General features: G+C 42.4%; 1 protein-coding gene across 2 annotated transcripts in view; it reads right to left on the bottom strand.

The window, feature by feature from the left end:
* The window catches only part of jhy (junctional cadherin complex regulator), a 31,784-nt gene extending 23,438 nt beyond the window's left edge, over positions 1-8,346 (bottom strand). Inside the window, exons 1-2 of one of the 2 annotated variants that reach the window (XM_035779993.2) lie at positions 7,091-8,346; positions 1,888-2,704 (exon numbers count right to left, since the gene is read on the bottom strand). In XM_035779993.2, coding sequence (XP_035635886.1) covers positions 1,888-2,704; positions 7,091-7,434 — 1,161 coding nt within the window. In that variant the 5' untranslated portion in view covers positions 7,435-8,346. The remainder of the gene's footprint in view (positions 1-1,887; positions 2,705-7,090) is intronic. The other variant, XM_035779994.2, reaches the window with a different exon arrangement.
* Positions 8,347-14,193: the final 5,847 nt, after the last annotated feature.

Here is a 14,193-nt window from a genome sequence, read left to right as displayed (position 1 = left end):
GTGTTAGTTCTAGTATCTATGTTGACTATGATTTGACAACGATGTAGGCTGTGTGTAGCATTAGTGGTCATGATATGAAGGTTTTGCTTGGAAAGCTGATGTGATGCACTGAAGTCCACAAGCGAAGGGAAAAGGTGAAAGGATAACAGCGTGTAGATAGTAGCGAGAAGGAATAATATATACAACGAGCATAGTGATCATGCTGTTTTCATGTGGTTGCTATGAAAGTGAACTGTGTTTGCGTGTAATCAGAGGTGTATTCATTCCGCCGATTCTGTTGAAAAACATTTCTTAAAACGGAAGCAAACGGAACGAAACAGGGATAAAAATAACTAGATCAGCAAGATGTAGCCAAGAGTGTGCAAGGAGATATTGAATGTGTCACTGTCTGTCACTTTGATTACTCAAAATTCTCTCGACCTGTGCACCTACGTCGTAAACTTTCATTCATAGGCTAGGTTGTAGCAACCTCATGATGAGTATAGGGAAAATTTGAGCATCATCACCTAAACCTTTCGATATTACATTGAACTGGGTGAATGGAATAAGAATGACAGTCATCCAATATGCTGTAATAGAAATAAGGCCATTATCCTCCCTCATCTTAAACAGCACCGACCACCACTGGTCTGATAACACAATAAGAACACCTCAAACTCAAAGGATCAGGCTAGACTACATACCTCTGCACGCTTGCTTTGTCGCTTTCGCTTCTCAGACACGCTGTGTATTTTGGCACTGCGCCAGATCTAGTCCATAGAAATACAGTAGCAACAGCTGTATCTATAAGTATCCTTCGGTTTTCTGTCCCCATCATTTCAGATTGCATATCTTGTTCCTATGAATAGTCGCTGAAGTGCTTGGTACACACACACAGCGATGTAAGGTTGGCTGCAGGAGTATGTAACCCACATTGTATTTACTATTTCTAACTGCTACTAACCATCTTTTGCTTATCTTTTACCGGAAAACTGTGAAACTTCTTCCCTTGATTTCCTATATAAAGTGCAGCCAGGGGCCAAACACCAGCTTGCTCTTGCTGCCATCTCTTTTTCCACTTTGCATAATTAACTTTACCTGCGATAGTCCTAACTTTATCAACTTTCGCACCAGCTCCGAAATATCGTGACGTTTCTCTATAGCAGGGTCTCCCTCATGAGGGTGCCCAAAAGTGCAGTTGTTACCTATTTTCGCTGCTGTGGCAGTCCGCTATATAAAATAATTGCACATTTTAGATGGAAAATTACATATTTCCAGACTCCAAACCGATAGTACTATTGACAAAAACAGCTAATTTGACCGTACACTTTCAAAGAAACTATGAATTTGTCCACAGATTTGTGAATCCTGCATTCACTGACAACGAAGCAGAGTGAGGCCTGCATAGTCACATGACCCGTTTTTGCAGTGGTCTCAGTTCTGCACTCCAGGGACAGAGTATGGAATCACTTGGGAGTTTTGGATATGGGATAAACTATTCCTTTAAAGGAGATTAAGAGTTACAGTATGTTTGTGCAGCTCCTAGTGGCTAGTTTTTAAACTACAACCTAGGGAAAGGGGATACTTAGTTGCATAACTGAATGCATTCAACCGAAACATGTCTTTCGCATTTAACCCAACCCCTCTGAATCAGAGAGGTGCGGATGGCTGCCTTAATCGACATCCACGTCATCGGCGCTCGGGGAGCAGAAAGGCAGATTTTTCCGCCTTGCAAGCTCTAGAATTTGGACAAGCAACCTTTCGGTTACTGTCCCCACGCTCTAACTGCTAGGCTACCTGCCTATTCAACAGGAGGGCAAAAATAATTGGAATAAACAGGAGGCCACCTGTGGTTGCCTTCATACACAACCAAATTCAGAAACACAGCTTATCAACACATAAGCCTACCTGATTTTGGCTGTCTGATTTCACCTCCTTCTGTTGTGCATGTGCCCTCAGGTACGAGCCCTGTTTGGCTGCGTTGATCCCCAGTGTCACTCTGTTGCGTTCAATGATGTCCTCCCTTGGTATGTCTGGCTTTCTGCTGGACAAGTGCCGCGAACCCTTTGATTTAGAGGACATCGAATTCTGTAACTGTTTCTCGGCCACTGTCCCACTAGCCTGTCCGTACTGCTCTTGATTGTAGTAAATCTGAAAAGCTCTATAATTTCTGTCATGTGTCTCCCTGTAACGGTCTTCCAGGTCAGGAAAGCTAGCTTGGATTTCACCACCAGTGGCATTGGTTGGATTCCTCACACCTCGGTTGGCCTTGACTCTCTGGTGTGGGTTTCTTTCCATGGCTTTTTCAGATGGCACACCAGGACTTGGGTGGGTGGACTCTGGCAAGCTATCCCCTATAACTTGGTTCTGATGAAGGTGGTAGGAAAATGCAGGTGAAACCTCTCTGATAACTTGATTCTGCAGTGGGGGGAGGTGGTAAGACGTTAGGGGGTGTTTAGATTGAAGTTCGTTACTTGTGATTTCTGGAGTCATACCCTCTGCAAGAGCTGGACTGCAGGAAAATATGTATCTGTATCCTCCACTCCCTGAAAGCTCCTGTCCTCTCTCTCTATGGCGCTCCTCAGATTGTTCATCCGAGTTGTAGGATTCTTCCTCGAGGGGAAGTGGTGGGGTCATCTTGTCGAACTGTCGAGCTCCCTCAAGATTAGTCCTCCAGTTGGGATCGTAGCGCAATTCTGCGTAGGTGTCATCGTAGTGCATCTGTCTGCAAAGTTTTAGAATAGAGGCGTTAGTAGAACATTTACATGACTAGTGGAATTTGCATTTTCTTTAGTGACCAACCTAAATCAGAACACTATAATGGGAAAGACCAATGTGAATGATTAAAACATCATAAAAAGGTACAATAGGCTGGCCTATGATGAAATAAAATATATTGCAAGAAATGGAAGATCCTATTATTGTCATTGAATACAAAAGTATTAGGACCAAGTAGGCCTCCATTCCTGAAAATAAAGATTTTACGAAGAACCCAACAAGCTTTGAGAGGTCAGCAGTACAATAGGTGTTACTGTACACCTCAACAATACTGATGGTGTCCTTAAACAATGAGAGTGAGTCCTTCTTTGAACAGACAAGCCGCTGTTCCAAATTGAATTTGACATCAGCACATTATTTGCCTGTATTTATACGTAATCTTCATATTTTCATCTCCTTATCCAATAATGAGGGAGTGCCTGAAGACTACTACTGGCGAATGGTTCACAAATGGGAATTTTCAGCTTAGAAAATGGACTGAAATTGCTACCTAATGTGCCCCTTCTAACGGGGATGAAAAGATCTCATTAAAATAATTAGCAGAGTGCCTCTTTGTTGTGCTGCTTGGCGGACAAGGGGAAGCGTACTCCTCATCTCATGATGCCCCTGCCCGGGGCTGCCTAGGTGTAGGGCACTTCACTCAATGAGGCCAAAAGGGTAAGGGATGGCTCAGTAATGACTGGAGAAGCTGGAGAATTTATTATGGATACAACACAGCTGGGCGACGTCTTCTTTACCGTGCACAAAACAACACCCATAGGCTATTATATGGTAGTCGAGATAATGACCAAACACGCAACAAAATGTACTCGGTTGATTTCAAGAAACAGTGTAAGAATAAAAACTGAACTGTGGGGGAAGTAAAAAGAGATTATGGAAAATGTTCAAACGTGTTTCTTTATCAGCATTCAAAAGAAATCACGAGGTAAACAGAAAAATATTGCACTGGATGAATAGAGGTGCTTGAATGGGGACATTCATTGATTGAATGACGAGTAGGCTATACATGGGTGTGAAATGCCCACTGTTGTGAATGTGGACGCCCGGCTTTGAGGACAGAGCCGATCAATGAGACTATGACGCTGGGAAATTGGGACTGTTCTCGGGGCAGACAATCTGAAATGGACCCTTTTGTGAGTATCTGTCATGGTCATTTTCACTGAAACAATGTGTGCCTACGTGGTGAAGTGGATCTTCATTTGGCGGGCATCAATTTGCCCGGAACCAACAATGAGAGAATAGCCCCTCTCTGTTTAGGGTGAAATTATTATTGCGAGGTCAGTGAGGAAACAGTTCCAGTAGATGGGGAGAGTGACAAACAGATGTGGGGGTCCTCTCTTCAGATTCCTGCATCAGAGAGGTCTCTGGCATGTTGACAATGAAGAGCTGGCCAGTTAATGGACAGCAGAGTGACCACTTATTGTGATAACCTCCAACAAAATTTAAATCTAATTTGCCTTAAATGAAGGCAGTTACTCGGAAAGTACCTAAATTAGCCTGACACGTCTTCTGACAGCTCAATTAATTTGCCAATGCGTGCATCAGGCTCAATTATTGGCCTTGTTCCATTGTTGAGTGAAGAATGAACGCTATTCATCTTTTATCTTCCATGTGCTGTTTAGTGAGAAAAATGCTTTATTGTTGCAGGAGTTTTCCATATAACATTTTACATAAGCACTGTATTATAATCTTCATTTTGATGAATTTGTGTACTTGAAAACAGTATTTTCAAATGCAATAAACAGATTAGACCTAATTAAAAGTGAGGCACTAATTTGCCTAAAGTAAATAGCGCAACAATGATATAATTCACTTGAATTGTTCTAATGTTCAGAAAAGCAAAATAAAAAGTGGAATGCCTTGGCTCATTTGAAAACAATCACAGTTGGTTGTAACATAATTATCAATAAATAATGCCCTGTAGGCCTACTTCCCCTGTAGCCTATTTGTATTTTAGACACTTCTGATTATGATTTAGTGTACAACATAACATGTTCCAGTAAAGATTTGAATAAATAGCACATCTAGTTTAACTGAAATCTGATCAGCTTGTTCAAACATTACAACGGGAAAAAATACATGTTTACACTAATGTTATAGGCTATTACTACCCTTTGAGATGCACAACCATGGTGAAGAAGACAAATAAGTTTGAGGTGCCACTTATGATCTACTACTGCCACCTACTGAACAAACTGAAAATGTCTTAAAGTCCACTTTGGGAAAATATACTGAACAAAAATATCAATGCAAGCAACATGATAAGTGTTGGTCCAATGTTTCATGAACTGAAATAAATTATCCCTGAAAATGTCCATACGCAGAAAAAGTGTAGTTCTCTTAAATATTGTACACAAATTTGTTTACATCCATGTTAGTGAGCATTTCTCCTTTGCCAAGATAATCCATCCACATGACAGGTGGAATATCAAGAAGCTGATTAAACAACATGATCATTACACAGGTGCACCTTGTACTGGGGACAATAAAAGGCCACTCTAAAATGTGCAGTTTTGTCACACAACACAATGCCACAGATGTCTCAAGTTGAGGGAGCATGCAATTGGCATGCTGACTGCAGGAATGTCCACCAGAGCTGTTGCCAGAGAATGTAATGTCAATTTCTCCACCATAAGCTGCCTCCAATGTTGTTTTAGAGAATTTGGCCGTATGTCCAATTGGCCTCACAACCGCAGACCACATGTAACCACGCCAGCCCAGGATCTCCACATCCGGCTTCTTCACCTGCGGGATCGTCTAAGACCAGCCACCCAGACAGCTAATGAAACTGTGGGATGGCACAACCAAAGAATTTCTGCACAAACTGTCACAAACCATCTCAGGGAAATTAATCTGCATGCTTGTCGTCCTCCCCAGGGTCATGACCTGACTGCAGTGGGCAAATGCTCACCTTAAATGGCCATTACCACGCTGGAGAAGTGTACTCTTCACAGATGAATCCCAGTTTCAACTATACCAGGCAGATGGCGTGTATTCCGTCGTGTGGGAAAGCGGTTTGCGTATGTCACTGTTGTGAACAGAGTGCCCCATGATGGAGGTGAGGTTATGGTATGGGCAGGCATAAGCTACGAACAACAAACACAATTGCATTTTATCGATGGCAATTTTAATGCAGAGATACAGTGACAAGATCCTGTCGTGCCATTCATCCGCCGCCATCCCCTCATGTTTCAGCATGATAATGCTCGCAAGGTTTTGTACACAATTATTGGAAGCTAAAAATGTCCCAGTTCTTCCATGGCCTGTGTACTCAAGACATGTCACCCATTGAGCATGTTTGTGATGCTCTGGATTGACGTGTACAACAGCGTGTTCCAGTTCCCCCCAATACAATATCCAGCAACTTTACACAGCCATAGAAGAGTAGTGGGACACATTTCACAGGCCACAATCAACAGCCTGATCAAGTCTGCATGAGGAAAATGGTGGTCACACCAGATACTGACTGGTTTTCTGATCCATGGCCCTACCTTTTTTAAAGGAATCTGTGACCACAGATGTATATGTGTATTCCCAGTCATGTGAAATCCATAGATTAGGGCCTAAGGAATTCATTTTAATTGACTGATTTCCTTATATGAACTGTAACTCAGTTAGATCTATGAAATTGTTGCATGCTGCATTTATATTTCTGTTCAGTGTATAAGATAACAATGTTTAGGCCTATTTCCAGTGATGTGAATGCCTACTTGACATTATGCATCTACACCGGTCACATTAACTGTAGGCCTATTTCCAATGGCTGAGAATCTGTCAGGATCCATCCCATGCATAATAGAATTTGGATGAACTTGGCAGATTGACTGAATCTCTTTGGCAGACCATTTATGAATGGTGTTTTTGCCTCTTTGTATCTGCATCATGAGACAAATATGTATGTCCTGCTTTGTAAATACATTTTGAACATTAGACACATTTGTTGAAGAGTCACATTGATATTCAGCACAATGTCTTATGAGAAATCTATTTTTTTACCCCTTCTAGATCGCAAACCTATTTACTTTTCATTCTCCTACACAGACGGTTATCCTAACAGTATTAAGTATAGGCTGAGTCATGCAAAAAATGTGAACAACATGGTTCAAGACTTGATTTCTACACTATTGTTTGATGTGGCAGATGAAAATGGTCCTCACAAAGCTATTACATGAGTTGCAAGTGTATTGTGTAGGCCTACTTTGGTTGTTTTTATATGTAGGCCTACTTCCATGCAGTAGTACAGGGCACACTAGTTTTCAGTTTGCTTAGGTTACGATGACAGTATAACCATCACCATATAGCAGTGGTGATAAAGCAAAGGTTTAGGGCCTACCTGGACACCTCTTTGTCTCTGCTCTGCTGCTGGATGTTCTTTTTGTTCTGCCTGGGTGCTGATACCTCAAGACTATCATAGACATGAAGTTCCCCCTCATCTAGACATGAGCCATCTGTGTCTTCCTCTTGGGGTTGTGTCATTTTCTGGTCACCAGACTCAACACCAATTCGCCTCTGAAGCTCAAGCTGATAGTCCCTCTCCTGGACCAAGCTCTCTGTGTCCGATTCAGCGGCGTCCCACAGGCTTAAACCAACCTCTGGTTTTAGTGGACAGGGTTTCCTGTGTTCATCCTTTAACCTGACATAGGTCTTTCCGTGCTCAGGTCCCTTTTTACCTTCCATTTTGTACTGCTGTGCTGAGGAAAAAGTTGAGAGCTTGGTTGTAGTTGAACTGTCACTGTCAGTATGCTGCTTTCATTACAGTACAGTAGGTGTGCACAGATGTTTACTTTACCGATGGCTGCTTGTTCACTTCTTGAAAAACCTCTGTATCAAAAAGCTAAATGACATATTCAGAATAGAATATTCGCGATATTTTCACACATTTCTTAGGCTTAGCTGCTAACGTTAGCTGTCAGAAGCGGACATTGCCTTCAACTTTACTTGTTGTGGAGAATTAGTTAGCAAACTCAACACTTTGTTCAGAACCTTGAAAATAACAGAGGACTACTATCTAACCGTACCTCTGTAGCACATTTTTCGCACGTGTTGACAAATTGTAACGTTTGAAGTTTTGCCAGCCATGTTGATAGGTAACTTAGGGAAGAAAGAAAGAGCGATAACACACAGCAAGCTCCCAATGCTTTCGCACAACACTGGGACATAAAAAAAAAATCACAATGAGACATCATCACACGAAGTGTGCCCGACGGCCGAATTTAGGGTGTCTGGCTCATGAACTAACGTTAGCCTATACTATCATTTGATTCTCTAATTAAACGTGTCACTTTATGTTGACTACTGAACTGGGTTTGCTTTGCACCGCTTCTTGCTCCCCTAGGCAACAACCAGCAACAACTATGGTTTGCTTGTCTATCTAAAACGGTTTAGACAGTTTATTAGCGTGAGAGAAAATGTTAAAAGCTGAGAGACGCTGGTATTATCGACTGGTTTGTACAATGTCAAAAGACACTCACCAATGTTATTCTCCAGTTCTGAAGAAAGGCAACCATGGAAACGAACGGACGCGTACAGACAGTGATTTGCGCCTGCGCAGGGGTATTGGCGGCTTTGCAGGGCATCCAATTATGCGTATATTAAAATGACTGGACCAATTGACCCTTCGCTAAGACGTGTCCTCTGAGACATGCAGCCCAGAGGGAAAAAGTTGAAAAGATAGAAGAGAAGCATGGAGAAAACGCAAAGGATGATTTGGGCCCACTGGGAGTGACATTTTTTGAATTTTTTTCCCTTTCGTTTGGCAGATCCATATGTAGTCTCAGGCCGGGTAGAAAATACATCGGGTACTATTAAAATCGGTGAAAGCAGTTCAAAGTGGACTTCAAATCACATTTTATTTGTCACGTGCGCTGAATACAACCGGTGTAGGCACCTTACCGTGAAATGCTTACTTTTTTTCGCACCATTGGTTAGAGCCTGTAAGTAAGCATTTCACTGTAAGGTTGTTGTATACGTAACCTGCTGTATTCGGCGCACGTGACAAATAAACGTTGATTTGATTTAACCAACAATGCAGTTCAAGAAATTTACTAAATAAACTAAAGTCGATTTTTTTAAATCAAAAAGTAACACAAGAAAATTACATAACAATAGCAAGGCTGTATACAGGTGGTACCTGTATACATACCGAGTCAATGTGTGGGGGTACAGGTTAGTCGAAGTAATTTGTGTTATGGGTACAGGTTAGTCGAAGTAATTTGACTATGCATAGATAATAAACAGCGAGTAGCACAGTGTAAAAAAAAGCGAAGGGGGGGTCAATGTAAATAGTCTGGTTATGGCTTGGGGGTAGAACCTGTTAAAGAGCCTTTTGGTGCTAGACTTGGCGCTCCGGTACCGCTTGCCGTGCGGTAGCAGAGAGAACAGTCTATGGCTTGGGTGACTGGAGGATTCAACCATTTTTTGGGTCTTCCTCTGACACCGCCAAGTATATAGGTCCTGGATGTCAGGAAGGTTAGCCCCAGTGATGTACTGGGCCATACGCACTACCCTCTGTCGAGCCTTACGGTCAGATGCCGAGCAGTTGCCAAACCAGGTAATGATGCAGGATGCTCTCGACGGTGGAGCTGGATAACTTTTTGATGATCTGGGGACCAATGCCAAATCTTATCAGTCTCCTGAGGGGAGAAAGTGTTGTTGTGCCCTGTAATAAACATATTAAACACATGTAATAACACATTCACTGACTGTTGTCTGTATGTGGCCTAACCATGATAACCATGATAACCAGATCATGTGGCCTAACCATGATCTCCTTCTGTAGATACTAATCGCACTGGTACAACTAACTCGTACGGGGGGCTGACTGAGATATATACACTGAACATATACACTGAAATTCCTAAAGCACATTCCTAAAACACACACCCGACCCCCTTCGGGATGGACTCCAAAGACAAAGAACTCTTTTCGAGAACCAATGGGATACGGACACCAGGCTGGAGGGGACTGTCTATCACCTACAAGCAACCTACCAGAAGCCAGGACTACAAGAATCTACCTACGTCATTTCAATGTATTAAAGAGAACTGCACGTCATGTTTCAGCCTCTCTTTTTTTCCGACGGTTCCATAAGAACTAGACGAAAAGGGGCCGTGCAGCACGCTTTACCATATATTATTACTCTTGAATAAACAGCCTTGTATTATACCTTATCCGCCTTGTCCAGAGTCTCAACTTGGTCTCGTTTCTCATATAGCTATTCATCAACAGCCCTCTTCACAACTGTCTTGGTGTGTTTGGACCAGTTGGTGATGAGGACACCAAGGAACTTGAAACTCTCAACCCACTCCACTTCATCCTGTTAATGGCCTGTTCGGCCCTCCTTTTCCTATAGTCCACAATCTGCTCCTGTGATGATTTTCTGTGTTTCTTCCGTCCAGAGGGAAGGGGTGCTTAGTGTAACGCGACTATGGACAAGACCTGTAACTTGCTTTGCTCTCCGGAGCAGGGTGCCTTTGAAAGGTGTGATTACTGGGGTGGCGTTAATTGTTGAGGTGGAACAACTGAAATGGAAATTCCCTCTGATGGTTGCCGTTTGGTGTGACGCAGACCTGGTGGCGAGTGTGGTGAAACCAAGAAGACTTTGTCTGTCCTTTTGAGTTTTTAATATTTACCTGATAAAGTCATGTTAGGATATATCAGTTATCCAGTGAGAGCCTTTGTGCCGAACCCACTAAGGTGTTTCATATGACAATTCCGAGATGTCAGAAGTGTGCAGGAGGGCATGGGACAAAGGAATGTGTAGTATTGGTGGAAAATGCGGTGTGTCAATTGTGGGGGCAGCTCCATAGAATGTTGCTATTTAGCAGCATTGATTGGACTACGTTGTTTTTGGTATCTTTAAGTTTGTTTTCAATGTATTACACTAAGCATACAGTCAAATCAAATCAAATCACATTTATTTATATAGCCCTTCGTACATCAGCTGATATCTCAAAGTGCTGTACAGAAACCCAGCCTAAAACCCCAAACAGCAAACAATGCAGGTGTAAAAGCACGGTGGCTAGGAAAAACTCCCTAGAAAGGCCAAAACCTAGGAAGAAACCTAGAGAGGAACCGGGCTATGTGGGGTGGCCAGTCCTCTTCTGGCTGTGCCGGGTAGAGATTATAACAGAACATGACCAAGATGTTCAAATGTTCATAAATGACCAGCATGGTCGAATAATAATAAGGCAGAACAGTTGAAACTGGAGCAGCAGCACAGTCAGGTGGACTGGGGACAGCAAGGAGCCATCATGTCAGGTAGTCCTGGGGCACGGTCCTAGGGCTCAGGTCCTCCGAGAGAGAGAAAGAAAGAGAGAATTAGAGAGAGCATATGTGGGGTGGCCAGTCCTCTTCTGGCTGTGCCGGGTGGAGATTATAACAGAACGTGGCCAAGATGTTGTTGTCTTGTCTTGTTAGTTTGGATAATGTTTAAATTTTTAAACAGTGCTGGAATAGCAGAGGCAGTGCTCCTGTTGTCTTTGTGCTGACTTGAGGTAACTCTGTGGTTCTAAAATCAGTAGTTGTTATTAGTATTAGTGTTATTAGTATTATTAGTGCTTGACCATGCTGTAGGTCATATAATTGTTTGTTACATGCGATATTTGCTTTGTAGACTTTACTGGGCAGATGTTGCTCTCTGGTTTTGTGATGAAACTTTTTGTTATCTCAGCCTTCTTATACATTTTTGTTGTCTCTGCCTTCTTGCATATCACAGTGGCGTAGAGGAAACTTGACTTACCCACTGATTTTACCCACGCACTGCTACTGTACAGAAGAGTTACAAGTTGTGTTGAATGAAAGAGTCCCGGCAAACATACAGTGCATTCGGAAAGTATTCAGACCACTTGACTTTTTCAAAACGGTTTCAACAGTGAATCTACACCTAATACCCAATAATGACAAAGCAAAAAATAGGTTTTTAGAAGTTTTTGCAATTGTATTGAAAATAAAAAAAACTGAAATATCACATTTACATAAACATTCAGACCCGTTACTCAGTACTTTGTTGAAGCACCTTTGGCAACGATTACAGCATAGCGTCTTCTTGGGTATGATGCTACAAGCTTGGCACACCTGTATTTGGGGAGTTTCTCCCATTCTTCGCTGCAGATCCTCTCAAACTCTGTCAGTTTTGATAGGGAGTGTTGCTGCACAGCTATTTTCAGGTCTCTCCAGAGATTTTCAATCGGGTTCAAGTCCTGGCTGAAAGGTGAACCTTCACCCCAGTCTGAGGTCCTGAACACTCTGGAGCAGGTATTCATCAAGGATCTCTCTGTACATTGCTCCATTCATCTTTCCCTTGATCCTGACTAGTCTCCCAGTCCCTGCCGCTGAACAACATCCCCATAGCATGATGCTGCCACCACCATGCTTAACCTAAGGATGCTGCCAGGTTTCCTTCAGACGTGACGTTGGGCATTCAGGCCAAAGAGTTCAATCTTGGTTCCATCAGACCAGAGAATCTTGTTTCTCATGGTCTGAGTCCTTTGGGTGCCTTTTCCTAAACTCTAAGCGGACTGTCATGTGTCTTTTACTGAAGAGTGGCTTCCCTCTGGCCACCCTACCATAAAGGTGTTACAGAGATGGTTGTCCTTCTGGGAGAAGGTTCTCCCATCTCCACAGATGAATTTTGGAGCTCTGTCAGAGTGATCATCGGGTTCTTGGTCACCTCCCTGACCAAGGCCCTTCTCCCCCAATTGCTCAGTTTGTCTAGGCGGCCAGTTCTAGGAAGAGTCTTGGTGGTTCCAGACTTCTTCGATTTAAGAAGCATGAAGGCCACTGTGTTCCTGGGGACCTACAATGCTGAATAAATTTGTTGGTATCCTTCCCCAGATCTGCGCCTCGACACAATCCTGTCTCAGAGCTGTACTTTCAATTCCTTCGACCTCATGGCTTGATTTTTACTGTGACATGCACGGTCAACAGATGTGTGCCTTTCCAAATCTCCAAATATCCAATCAATTGAATTTACCACAGGTGGACTCCAAGTTGTATAAACATCTCAAGGATGATCGATGGAAACAGGATGCACCTGAGCTCAATTTTGAGTCTCATAGCAAAGGGTCTAAAAAGTTGTATTACAAAAAAAAACAGAAATACCTTATTTATTAGTTTTTTATTTATAATACATTTGCAGAAATATCTTAACCTGTTTTCGCTTTGTCATTATGGGGTATTATTTGTAGATTGATGAGGAAAATGTTTTATTTAATCAATTTTAGAACAAGGCTGTAACATAACAAAATGTGGGAAAAGTGAAGGGGTCTGAATACTTCCCGAAAGCACTGTAGGCCTGGTGTAGGATCAGTTATTGTCGTGGTCCTTCTGTAGCTCCTTCTGTAGCTCAGTTGGTAGAGCATGGCGCTTGTAACGCCAGGGTAGTGGGTTCGATTCCCGGGACCACCCATACGTAGAATGTATGCACACGTGACTGTAAGTCGCTTTGGATAAAAGCGTCTGCTAAATGGCATATATTATTATATTATTATTATTATATATTATAAAGTAGTGGAATGGGGTGGTGGTGCGAGAGAGAAGCGTGTCTGTATCTCTTACAGAACCAGTGGCGTCCCGCCATTTTTGTTGTTTAGCCTGTTATTTTGGCATTAATACGTGTCACATATCAGTTTGCAAACAATGTAAAAATGTTAAATATATAATTGAGTTAACAAAGCCACATACAAACATGGTCTCTTTTTTGCTTTCTTGAGTAAGCCAGCTGCAAAATGCAGGTGATTCAGCCTAGGTCAGTGCTTTCTGTGGTGGTGTGACAGCCAGCGGAAAATATGGAGCATAGGGGTTGGTAATGTTCTCTAGTTGTGCCGTGAGTGGCTCAGTGTTCTGTCACTCATGGGGACTCATCGCCGCAAAATCTACAGGGAGAGCTCAAAAATCCAAGTCCCTTGGGTGCTGCCATAGAGTTACATTAGAAGTGCACATCCAAGAAGGCTCAAGCTCATTGGCCACAGATAGAATTACGTCAAATCACGTTATATCTACCATAACTTTGATTGGACTGATCATGTCATCATCATACTTTCAAAATCTTAGCTAGCAAGCTAGCAGTCATCATCATGAATCAAGTCGATAATCTACTGGCAAATATTTTCAATCCTTAACATATGAAGAGAAATAATGAAGAGAAATTATAGATAAAACATATCGGTGCTCATCGGTCATTGAACATAAACATTACACAACAAGTTGGAAATCACAAATTCAACAATAAGTGGTTTGGAAGGAATCAGTGGCTAACTGCAAGTATTGCAAAGCAATCCCTAGCCTGCTATTCAGTGGAGTGGGTGTGTGGTCCAAGTCTAGGCTTAAGGATCTATTTTCTAAGCTTAAAAGGATAAACATTCAATATTGGCCATGCTGTCAATCCAGCATGACTTCTGCCGCGTCAAAACTCGAAACTGGGAAATCTCAGACTTC

Source organism: Oncorhynchus keta, chromosome 11 (genome assembly GCF_023373465.1).
Source record: "Oncorhynchus keta strain PuntledgeMale-10-30-2019 chromosome 11, Oket_V2, whole genome shotgun sequence".
Taxonomy (NCBI): Eukaryota; Metazoa; Chordata; class Actinopteri; order Salmoniformes; family Salmonidae; genus Oncorhynchus; species Oncorhynchus keta.
This window is presented reverse-complemented; position numbering and strand designations above follow the sequence as displayed.